Source organism: Caenorhabditis elegans, chromosome II, assembly GCF_000002985.6.
Source record: "Caenorhabditis elegans chromosome II".
In the NCBI taxonomy this organism is placed as follows: Eukaryota; Metazoa; Nematoda; class Chromadorea; order Rhabditida; family Rhabditidae; genus Caenorhabditis; species Caenorhabditis elegans.
In genome coordinates, this window is record NC_003280.10 from 13,644,310 (window position 1) to 13,655,684 (window position 11,375).

General features: G+C 38.8%; 2 protein-coding genes and 1 pseudogene across 3 annotated transcripts; all 3 read left to right on the plus strand.

Moving 5' to 3' along the window:
* The first annotated feature begins 1,471 nt into the window (after positions 1–1,471).
* Positions 1,472–4,541, plus strand: fbxa-168 (annotated as a pseudogene). The gene is made up of 4 exons: positions 1,472–1,668; positions 1,718–1,801; positions 1,851–4,300; positions 4,353–4,541. Coding segments are annotated over exons 1-4 (2,920 nt in total).
* fbxa-169 (F-box domain-containing protein) lies at positions 4,221–10,025 on the plus strand. The gene is made up of 7 exons (NM_001377892.2): positions 4,221–4,300; positions 4,353–4,484; positions 4,533–4,684; positions 5,172–5,385; positions 5,438–5,521; positions 8,699–9,314; positions 9,986–10,025. The coding sequence occupies exons 4-7, from the start codon at positions 5,189–5,191 to the stop codon at positions 9,995–9,997; spliced, it is 909 nt and encodes a 302-aa protein (NP_001364654.1). The 5' UTR covers positions 4,221–4,300; positions 4,353–4,484; positions 4,533–4,684; positions 5,172–5,188; the 3' UTR covers positions 9,998–10,025.
* Positions 10,026–10,713: 688 nt separating this feature from the next.
* Positions 10,714–11,322, plus strand: C31C9.9 (WD_REPEATS_REGION domain-containing protein). The gene is made up of 2 exons (NM_001377893.2): positions 10,714–10,831; positions 10,882–11,322. The coding sequence occupies exons 1-2, from the start codon at positions 10,740–10,742 to the stop codon at positions 11,036–11,038; spliced, it is 249 nt and encodes an 82-aa protein (NP_001364527.1). The 5' UTR covers positions 10,714–10,739; the 3' UTR covers positions 11,039–11,322.
* The last annotated feature ends 53 nt before the right edge of the window (positions 11,323–11,375 follow it).

An 11,375-nucleotide genomic window follows, 5' to 3' on the forward strand; every position in this document is an offset into this window, starting at 1 on the left:
AATGAGTTGTATGAGTTGTTAAAGTTAACGTAAAACAAGGTTTCTTCGCTGAAAAGTGGCTGGTTGTTAAATAAAGTAGGTTTAAATTACACAAAATTTACAGAATTGCTTTGCTCACGGAACAATCGCTTTACCGCGACTGTAATAAACAAGCTCTAAAAATATTCTCAATTTGTTTGCATTATCATGTGGACGGTAAATTCCGGTGTGAATATGTTGGAAATCTATCGTGCCACACAAAAAAGTCGGTACCCATGTTTTGATAAAACACAGTTGCAAGAAGGCCATCATTTCTTTCTATATCGTATCCATCACTACAATCAACGCGTTCAATTCCGTCGCTGAAAAAATTTAAATAAAGTTTGACAACAAAATCCAATACTGCGGAAAAAACAAAAAAAAATGCCTGTATCTCTAGTAATCACTTTGCGCGGAAATATTAAACTGAACTCAGTTTTCCCTACTAATTTGTAACTCAAACTCCAAGAACAACGACAAATTGTTCTTGGAGTTTGAGTTTACACGACAAAAATTTTTAAAATGGTTCCTACGACTTATTGTCTATGTTTTAAAGTAAAACACCAAATGTATGCTTGATTAGTTTTTTCAACTTCAATTTTGCTTCAGGCACTACTTATTAAAGTTATATGATCATTTTCAAATCGATATTTGCTCACTCTGAAAATATTAAAATTTTCAACAAGCCAAATTGACCGTTTTCGAAACTATCCAAAACATTTTTTTTTAAAGTCAAATTTTTGTCCCCACTTTGATTGGGAGAAAGAAAACAGTGGTTCTGCAACCTGTGACAGTAAAGAGGAAAAAAAAGAGAGAAACGAGTAAATGGTCCAATGTGCGTTATTGTAGCCTCATCACGAGGTCGCCTCTTCCCAATCGACTGTATTTTTACGAAAAGAGTTGTAAATGAGCTCTATCGCTGTTCCCATCACTTCCCAGAAGAGATTACTCCTGGGAAGTGGTACAGACATAAACATCATGGTACCTGGTACTAGATGCGCAAAGATACGCAAGGAGGGTTGGCAGGAGGTAAAAAAAACCCCAAAATTGTTTTCTCAGAAAATTCGAATTCCAGCCAAAATTGAATTCCAGCCAATAAATTTGAATTCCAGCCAATATCTCCCAGGAGAAATGTCTCCTGGGAGATAAGCGATGGGTGCGCGATTACTATCCATTTGGCAGAAAGACAGTGTCTCCCCCTTCTCAGCATATCTTCTATTTTCTTTCCCTCTCTGTGCCTAATCTTCTGGTTCAACATTTCTTATCGATTTTGTTTGATTTTTTTTTCGAATTGTGACCGAATTAACTTTTTTGTTTCTGATTATTCATTTCTTAATTATGTTATATTCGGTATCTCATAACGTTTTTTATCAAATCTTGATTACTTTGAACGTTTCCATTAAACTTGCTATACCCTAAAGTCGTTTAAAAGTTTTCAGGAAACCTGCTAGAAATGTCTGAAAGTATTGAAACCAGCCCGATAGCACATCGAACTTTTATTCTCAACGATGCCCTGTTAAAACTGCCAATCGAGGAATCTTTCAAAAAGTTTTGCGATGCTTTTGGTGATGAGCTCATGGAATATAGAGAGTTTGAGCTCTGGTTCTATCGATTTTACAATGGGAATTTGGATTTGAACTATGATATGAGGTAGGTGCTCAAGCTCAAAATTTGCTCTCAAAATGTTTAAAAATTTCAGCCAAGAACCTAAAACTCCATTGTTACAAGACATGCCTCTGGAAATGATTGAAGAAATAATGGAGCACGTGAATTTGTTTGACAGGTCAGTTAGTCAGCCAACAATTGTGTTATTGTTACAGTTGTCTTTTCAGGGTCGCCCTTCGTAACACCTCTCAGCTGTTCCGCCAGATTTCCGATAAACAATTTGGCAATACAGCTGGCATAGTTATTTCCATATTGGATTATTCTTTTACGACCGCACGGTTCGAGCAAACATCTAGCTTTTATGAGATAAAATGTGAGGAAAAGGAAACCAAAAATTGTATACTGACTTCTACATCTCACAAAGGCGATACAATGGAAAGCTATATTGAAGGAACTTTCCAAGTGCATGTAGCATTGAGCACAATGTCTCGCTATCCACAAACATCATCCCAGACAAATGGAAGAAGGCAAACGCGATCATGATACCGAAACCTAAAAAGGACCCTGCAATTGCCAGCTCATATAGACCGATCTCCTTGCTCTCTCCGATTGCAAAGCTCCTCGAAAAAGCCATCCTGAAGCGGATCAAGAACAGCATTGAATCGCCAGCTCATCAACATGGATTCAAACCTGAGCACTCGACAACCACAGCGGTGATCCAAGTAACAAACGACATAATCGGAGGCCTAAACATGAAGAATCCACCGGAACGTGCGATAATGGCCTGTCTCGATCTGCGCGCCGCATTTGACAAAGTCCCGACGAAGAAACTATGCAATGACCTGATGGAAGCCCAAGGCATCGAACCGAAGATCAAACTCTGGCTCGGAAATTACCTTCACAAGAGAATGATCAGAACAAATCACTACAACCATTGGTCAAAATGGCATACACTCCTGGGAGGAGTCCCGCAAGGTTCAGTCATCAGCCCAAACTTGTTCACCTTTTATTTGAAAGACATGCCGATTCAACAAGACACAATGCTGATCTCATACGCGGACGATACGTCAATCATTGCCAGAGACAAGAAGATTGAAAAAGCAGCCGGAAAGGTTCAGCTACACATCGACGAAATTGCCAAATACCTCAAAGAACGTGGAATGTCCATCTCCGCCGAAAAGTCAACAGTCACAGTTTTCTCATGTGATCCAAAGGAGCACAAAACCAAGCCAGACATCTACTGGATGGACGATCCAATCCCAGTGACTAACGCCCCAAAACTCCTGGGTATCACACTGAACACTATGACCGGAACAAAAGATCACGTTGGAAATGTCATCAAAAGCATGCAGAACAAAACAAGAGTGATAAAATCGATGGCCGGAACGAACTGGGGAAACGATCGCGAAACGATGCTGTACACGACGCAAGCCCTAATCAAACCAACTGCTTTATATGGAGCACCAGCTTGGACTTCACTGCTCTCGGATACGAATCTCGAAAAACTCGAAATCGCGTACAGGAGTGCACTCAGAGCCTGTGTTGGACTAACGAAGGACACACCGACGGACCACATCTACCAAGAGTGCAGAGTTCTCCCTTTGAAAGAGGAATATAAGCTGGCGACGCAACAGATGTACTTGGCGGCGATCAAGTCGAACACGCACCCGTGCAGAGACCTGAAAGCAAAGCGCCAACTGGAACGAACCTCAAAGCCGCCTAGGATCCCGCCGCTGAAGCTATCGGACTCTGAAAAGCTCAGACTCGACAACATCCCAGGCGACAAGACGGAGGCCCAAAAGAAGAATCACACGAAGCTGGTAGCGGACTTCATCAGGAATGCGCCAAACAACAAAATCCTCAACAAACCTCCACCAAGAGTGAACTACAGGGACGAAAGGACGCTGCCAAAGGAGACTCGATGTGAATTGGCACGGCTAAGATGCGGTCACTCACTCCTCGTTGAGAAGTACAAAGCCCGGCTGGAAGAAAGGCAAATAAAGAAATGTTTGAATTGTGGAGATGAAGAAGGAGATGTGCAACACCTACTAAGTTGCCTCCAAACTCCAGTCCCCCTAGAGGAACTCTGGACTTCTCCACTCACGGTGGCGGCGGCCTTAGGGCTCCCCACAAAAACTCCATACGACCCTGGAGGAGGTCATTAGCTATGCGAGACATGGCTGGCTGCGGTGCAGCCATTGTTGTTGCACAACAACAACAACAACAACAACATGTAGCATTGAGATGCATAGCAAGAGTCTTGTCAGATCCTACTCTGGACTTGCAGAAGTTGACAATAAAGTTCGATGATGATGAATATGAAGAGTCTCGTGTCTGCATGAATACTCTAGTGGATTTTCTATACAAGTGTCGTCCACGTGTACGGAGTCTTCATGCAGATCGTATTGATGGCTTTATTGCCTATGACATTCTGGATTGTTTGGAAGAAGTGACAGATATCAGTCTAGATCTGTACCAACCTTACCTAGAAGGAATGAGACGCGTTACGGACGGAATGGAGGACCTTTTTGAGCTTGATCAGTGGAAAAACGCAAAGACTGCTCATATAGAGTCTACAAAATATTTCAGAACGGAAATTGAACATTTTCTTCATTTCGAATCCATAAGTGTAAATGTAAAGTGGTTTTCTGTGGATGACGCGAATAAGGTGAAGAAGGTGAGTAATTTCTTTTAGACGATTCAAGGTCAAATTCCATTTTTTTTTTCAGGTCCTCGACAGCTCTTCTAACTTCAAATCAGGAATCTTTGAAGTTAAATATTGCAATCCTCTCGAAATAGCCCAAGTATTTGATCCAAGTTATGCAGGCGACACCAGCGGTTCACTCATTTATAAATCTTCCGTTGGAGAATTCAAAATTGATTTTTCGGAGGAAAAAATTAGTTTTCAGCGACAATAGTACCTTCAATTATGTGCCCTCCCCAGCTTTCCAACATAACATTCTTCATACTGTCTCCGCCATCTCTCAATTGTATTTGAGCCCAACTCTGTGTTTTATTTATCCTTCAATAAAGGAGCCAGTCATGAATTGAATTTTCAAAGGTGTGTCTATAATACACATGCATCGACAAATCAGTTATGACGTTCTGAAAATCTGTGGGGTCTTGTACCACACAAAGATCTCCAGTGGTGACCCACAGACTTCCCACTTGCTCTTTGTGTTGCTCTTCTCTCTGTGCAGGGTAACATTCCCCCTATCTGTAATTTGCTCCTCAATAAATGCTATTATTATAACAACAATAGCACTTCCATCAATAAGCCAGATATCGATTTTATGGCTTTCTCATTTTTATCATCTTTATGAAAACAAATTAAGAAATGAAACAAAAAATTGTTACGTATATTTGAGCATACGGCGAGTAGGCAGACCTTCAGGTCAGGCAGGCATGCGTTTCTACGCCTACCAGGAAATCCTAGAAACCCCACTCTCTCTCTCTCTCTCTCTCGCTCTTTTTCAAATTTCTATCGATTTTGTTCGCTTGGGATATTTCCATTAAATTGAACTATCCAAATTCCTTAAAAATTACAGATTTCCTCCAAGAACAAATGTCTGTAACTCTCGAAGAGAACCCAATCGCAATTCGAACTTGTATTCTCTACGAATTCCGAAAGAATCTGCCAATTTTCGAATCGTTTAAGAATTTTTGCCATGTTCTCGGAGATGATTTGATTGGATTTCCCGAATTTGAGTTTTGGTTTTATCGATTTTATAAAGGGGATTTTGATTTAAACTATGACCGGAGGTATTTTAATTTTTGAATTTTTTCTGAAAGTTGAGAGTTTTCAAATTTTCAGCCAGGAAACAATACACCCTACATTGTTCGACTTGCCGCTGCAAATTCATGACAAAATTTTGAAAAACTTGAACGTCTTGGAAAGGTAAGCCTACCTGGCCTTGAGGCGGCCTATGCCTGCATCCGCGCCTTATGCTCTTTGAAGAACTTGTTTGATTTTTTAATTTGATTTTTAACAAATTGATAGAAATGAGAAATTTTGAAAATTCACGTCAAACTGAAGAAAATAAGCAAACTGTGGCGCGAGGCAGGCATATTTCAGGCAGGCCCTGAAACCACGCCTTCCTACCATGGAAGCTTTAATTCACGAAAAAAAGTTTTTTCGCGCAAAATTCTAATTAAATGAACGCTTGTCGTATTTTCCAGCACTTTAAAGCTTAGGTATAGGCTTAGGCTTAGGCTTAGGCTTAGGCTTAGGCTTAGGCTTAGGCTTAGGCTTAGGCTTAGGTTTAGGCTTAGGCTTAGGCTTGGCGTCAGTCACTGACGCTATTTAGGGTTAGGATTACAGCGTTTTTTTTTTCATTTTTCAAAGGGTTCCCGTTGGCCGATCAAAGCGAAATTTCACACAGAGACGTATAGGCCACTAAGAAGCTTCCGTGTAAAATTTCAAATTGATTCCATCAAAACTCGCCGAGTTATGGAGCTTAAGGTGTTTTCAAAATGACCCTCAACTATTTTTTAAAATTTGAAAGTTTGGCGTTTTGTCAGTTTTCTCCCTAAGCTCACGAAAATTTAATGACAGGAGGATGGCAGTGAGATAAGTTTTCTCGTGAATTTTGAGCCAATTTCGATTTACAGGAGCCGAGATATTAAGCTTCAAAATCCAAAAAAAGTTCGAGTCCGGGTGCGGGCGTCTAAATTTTTTTATGTCCTGTTTTTTGTTCACTTTGAAAACGCGCGTGTAACTTGACGGTGGGTGGATGGATTTTGATGCGGTTTTTTGCTGTCTCTTCAAGAAGCTTGCCCCACCTCTGTATGCTTTATTTCAAAAAGATTGGAGCTCTTTGAGCCGAGATATGAAGAGTATTTTCGAGTATCCTCCAAAAATCACGTTTTTTTTCTCATTTTTCGCCTCTTTTTTTTGCAGGAAAATTCGAGTGTTTGCGATTTTTACGAGATTTTTTAGCAGTTTATAGTACTCGACGAGATGCGTTGAAAAACATACAAATCATCCAGATCCATCAGCTATGAGCTCTTTTAGAGAGCTCCAAAGTCAAATTCGCAATTTTGGTGTGTTTTTTTCGTGTTTTTTCGCAAACCACCGCTTCGTGCGCTGTTGTCTTTGAGAAATCTTTGGTTCCAAGGTGAAATTGTTGTATAAAAAGATCGTAGGTACATTTTAAAGTAAAAATTATTCCGAAAAAGTGATTTTTTCATTTTGAAAATCGAGGCAGAAAAAAAAATTTTGATTTTTTTTCCAAAAACTTTTTTTTCCCTTCTCGTAGGATGGCGGTCGTTTGAGATATTTTGATTTTGAGAAAAAAAAAATGAAATTACAAATATTTCTAAAGCGATAGAGCAAAAAAATTTCGAAAACTGAGTGAAAACTCACTGAGATAACCGACCTTGAAGCAAGTTACTGCCGTTTTTGCGTTGTTCATTTTTCAACTTTGAGCGTTTATTATTCACTCAATCTGAGATCAATTTCAATTTTGTTTTTTTATATAGATTCAAAATTTGACGCTAAATCCGAAAAACTAAGTTTCAAAAAAATTTTAGTGAAAATTTTTTTCAGCACCGCCAAAAAATCGAGTTTTTCAGCACTGATTTTTTCGAATTTTTGCGATTTTTCACTCATTTTTTGATGAATCTTTGTTTTCTTTTCTGTGTTTAATGAACAATATTGATAAAAAATGAAATCTTTCAACAATTTGTGAAAATTTGTTTTTGAAAAAATTTTGTGCCAGTTTGAAATTTTTCAAAAAATTAATTTTCTGCCTCTTGCCCAGAAAAAGTGGTTTGGTCTGGTGTTTCAACAATAATATTTTTGAAATCCTCACACCTTTTTTCATATTCCCTCAAATTTTTGTAACCCAATTCTCACTTTGAACGGAGATACAGGCGGGAGATACAGTTCGTTGAAGGGTTGGCTGCCAACACATCGCCACCCCACCCACAGGGAGACACACATTTACGACCCAATATATTCAAATATTACCTCCTGCTCTCAGTTTTCATGATTTTATGATGATTTTTACTTCATCAGAAAGAACACATTCTCTTTCCTATTTGCAGGGATAGTGGAAGACAAAAAAACAATATGGATTTAAAATCAGGGCTTCGCCCCGATTTTAATAAAATATATGAAACCCTCTTAAAAAGTTACAATAAGGTTTTTCCTTGCGCTTGGAGCGCAAAAGAAAAGAAAAAGAGCTATTTAGACTTAGGGTGCCCAACTGGAATAAAATATAGGAAATCCTTATGACACACTTAAGCCTAAGGGCCCGAAAAAAAATATGGTATTTATTTTTAAATTTAAATAAAGTTTTTTTTTTTTTTTGCTAAAAAACGAATAGTTTACAACCGCCTCGCTCAAATGTATTTTGATAAAAGTGGCTATTTAGGCTTAAGCCGCGCCATACCGCCGGTGTGTCATAAGGATTTCCAATATTTTATTCCAGTTGGGCATCCTAGTATGTTTTTCGGGCCTTTAGGCTTAAGTGTGTTATAAGGATTTCCTATATTTTATTCCAGTTGGGCATCCTAGTTTTTTTTTCGGGCCCTTAGGCTTAAGTGTGTCATAAGGATTTCCTATATTTTATTCCAGTTGGGCACCCTAAGTCTAAATAGCTCTTTTTCTTTTCTTTTGCGCTCCAAGCGCAAGGAAAAACCTTCTTGTAACTTTTTATGAGGTTAGGTTTAGGCTTAGACCTAGGTTTCGGTTAAGGATTAAGCTTGGCGTCAGTGGCGAGCGTTAGCTTGCTACTGACGCTATTTAGGCTTAGGATTTTCCGGTTTTTTTGATTTTTGAGAGGGTTCCAATTGGCCGATCAACGCGAATTTTTACGGAGAGTTAGGCCTAGGCTTGGGCTTAGGCTTAGGCATATTTTTAGGCTTAGGCTTAGGTTTAGGCTTAGGTTTAGGCTTACACTTGACTTACTATTAGGCGTAGGCGTAGGCTTAGGCTTAGGCTAGGCAGATTTTTATGAGATATCGGCAGATTTTTCAGTTTTACATATGATGCATAGTTTTTTTTTTGCAAGTTTTTGCAGAAATACAATACTTTTTTGAAACTTTGAAAATACTTCTATAATGCTTTCAGACTAAATCTGCGCAACGTCTGTTTCAATTTCCGTAAAATCTCTGATGAACCGCCTACCCAAGTAGTAATAAATACGATAAATACGGGGATGCAGGAGACAACTTTCAAATTCGACTGCGGATTGAACCATTATGTAATGATATGCAAAGATGTGGATAATGATTGTATCATAACCTCCAGCTGCAAATATGACGGTCAAAAAGAGTGGAAAGTTGAAGGAGCATCTGTTTTCCCTGCGGTGTTAGGACCTTTTCTTCGAAAATGTCCAGTGGTAGATTGTCTTGTCTTGACCTCGTGGACATCCCGCAATGGTCGTTTAATGAGCTGCATGGAAAGTACAAAACCAAGTGTGAAGAAACTCGTATTGAATACCTTTATTAACCACGAAAACTATTTCCTACTGAAGAACGTGAGAGAAGTACAACATATTTCCATAGTTATGGTCCCAGACGCCCTAGAAGTAGATCAGTTAATTGAACTCGAGCAATGGAAAAACGCAGTGTCGGTTAGTGTTAATTACCTGCTCGATTGGAATATCGAGCATTTTCATCATTTTCAAAATGCTATCATTTTTCTCAAACACATGACTGTGGAAAATGCGGTGAAGGTTAAGAAGGTGAGTAATTACCCTCATAAGGAGGAGGTTAAAGCATATGGTGTCAGAATGTCTCACTGCGGTTTGATCTACGAAAAATGCGGGAATATTTTTCCAGAAAATTTTTCCAGAAAATTTGTGACGTCAGAACGTTCTTAGCCATGCGAAATCAGATGAGATGTCTGCGTCTCTTCTCCCGCATTTTTCGAAGATCAAGACTTTCTGACACCACGTTTAATTAAAGGTGGAGTAGCACCTGTGGGGATTTTATCTAAATACACTTTTAATTATTCAAAACGACCGAATATAATAATAAAACAATAAAACACTCCAAAAAATGTTAGATTTTTCATAATTTCTGGTCAAAGTTTTGGCGAATTGCCAAAATTTTGATAAATATGAGCTATTGAGGAAGACAATGTTTTAATATGAATCATTAAAACAAAATTAATGTATAAAAAATGTAGAAAAACATTTTTTTTTTTTGGTCGACTTCCAAAATTATGAGTAGCAAAAACTGAGTAATTGTCACTTTTTGACAGTATATAAAAAATTTCAAAATTTTTTTTGAAGAGTTTTATTATGATATTCGGTCATTTCGGCACACTTGGAGTAGTTTTTAACAGTTTCCCCACTGGCGCTACTCCACCTTTACTATGGATCCCGATCCCCAAAATGTTTATTTTTTCCAGCTTCTCGAATGAACATCCACTTTGAACGAAGGCTCGTGCACTGGGAGAATTTCTAATATTCGTGATATTGTCAAAGTATTCGCCCCAGGGTTTGAAGGCAGTGATGATGACTTGGACAAGTTGGAAATAGAATTATTCAATTATAAATTGAGATTCCTTGTTACTGGAAGTACTCGGAACGATGGTGTTGTGATGGTGTTTTTAAAAATAATTTTTAAATTTTTTTAAATAATTTTTTTATTTATCGCATATAATATTATTACATCGAATAAAGCATGCAACTTTGCAAAAAAAAATTTATCTTGGTTTCCCCCCCCCGATTCCTAGCACAAGTATTCCTGAGACCCTCTCGCTTACACACTCAGATAAATCGAATCACGCAGGCACCGCTCCAAACCACGCAGGTGACTGCCCACCACGCAGGCAACGCGTCAAGACCACGCAGTCAACCAAAAGCACGCAGGTGACGCCTAGGAACCACGCAGGCGACTTGACGGTGGGCAGCTATTGGCAGTGGCTGCAAAACCACGCAGGTGACGCCTACATACCATGTAGGCAGCCAACGTTCAGCCACGCGCGGGATTCCTAGGCCAATGGCTGCGTACTCCTCTTGGACAACTTTTTCTTCTATTTTTTTTTCCTAATTTAATGGAATTTTCCGTTTTTTTCTTGCGAAAAGCACTTTAATGTTTGTTTTCCACGTCTTTACGAAACTAAATATATGTTTTCAGCTAAATATGCCAACCTTTTCCCCATGATATCGGAATCAAGGTCGGAGGTCGATGTTACCGTCAATGCAGGACTTTCCGGTAGATTCCTCGTCACAGCCTTTCCAACAATTTATCAGTGAGTAAGTTGTGAAGAAAATGGTTGATGAAAGTAATTTTCAATTTTAGCCTCACTCCACTTGCAATTCCACATGAAATCCATACTGGAATCACTGCTATTCATCTCCAGGAAACTCTCGGACTTCTAGTTACCAGTGGCCATAATCGTGTGATTATGATTTGGGATGTTCGAAGTGTTTGCTCCGCTCTTTCTGGATCACAATAGACAATTACTTCTTCTACTTCTTGAATGTCTCATAATTCTTCTTATTTTTATCTAATTTATTGCTTCTCCTTTCTACTTTGTATATTAACTCCCAAAAACGCCCATTCTTCCCCAAAACCATCTTAAACTTACCAATATTTCCCGATACCCCTGACAGGTTATCCTGAATAGTGATTGTGATTCTCAAATTTCTTCTAATCCCGTTAATTCCCCAAATATTCGAATGTAACTTTTTTTGGAATTTTTTTGTTTTCTAGTTTATAAATAAACAATATGTTTGAAAAACAATCGTAATTTGCGCTTTAGATGGTTAAACGGTTGGAAGGGGAAGGGGCGG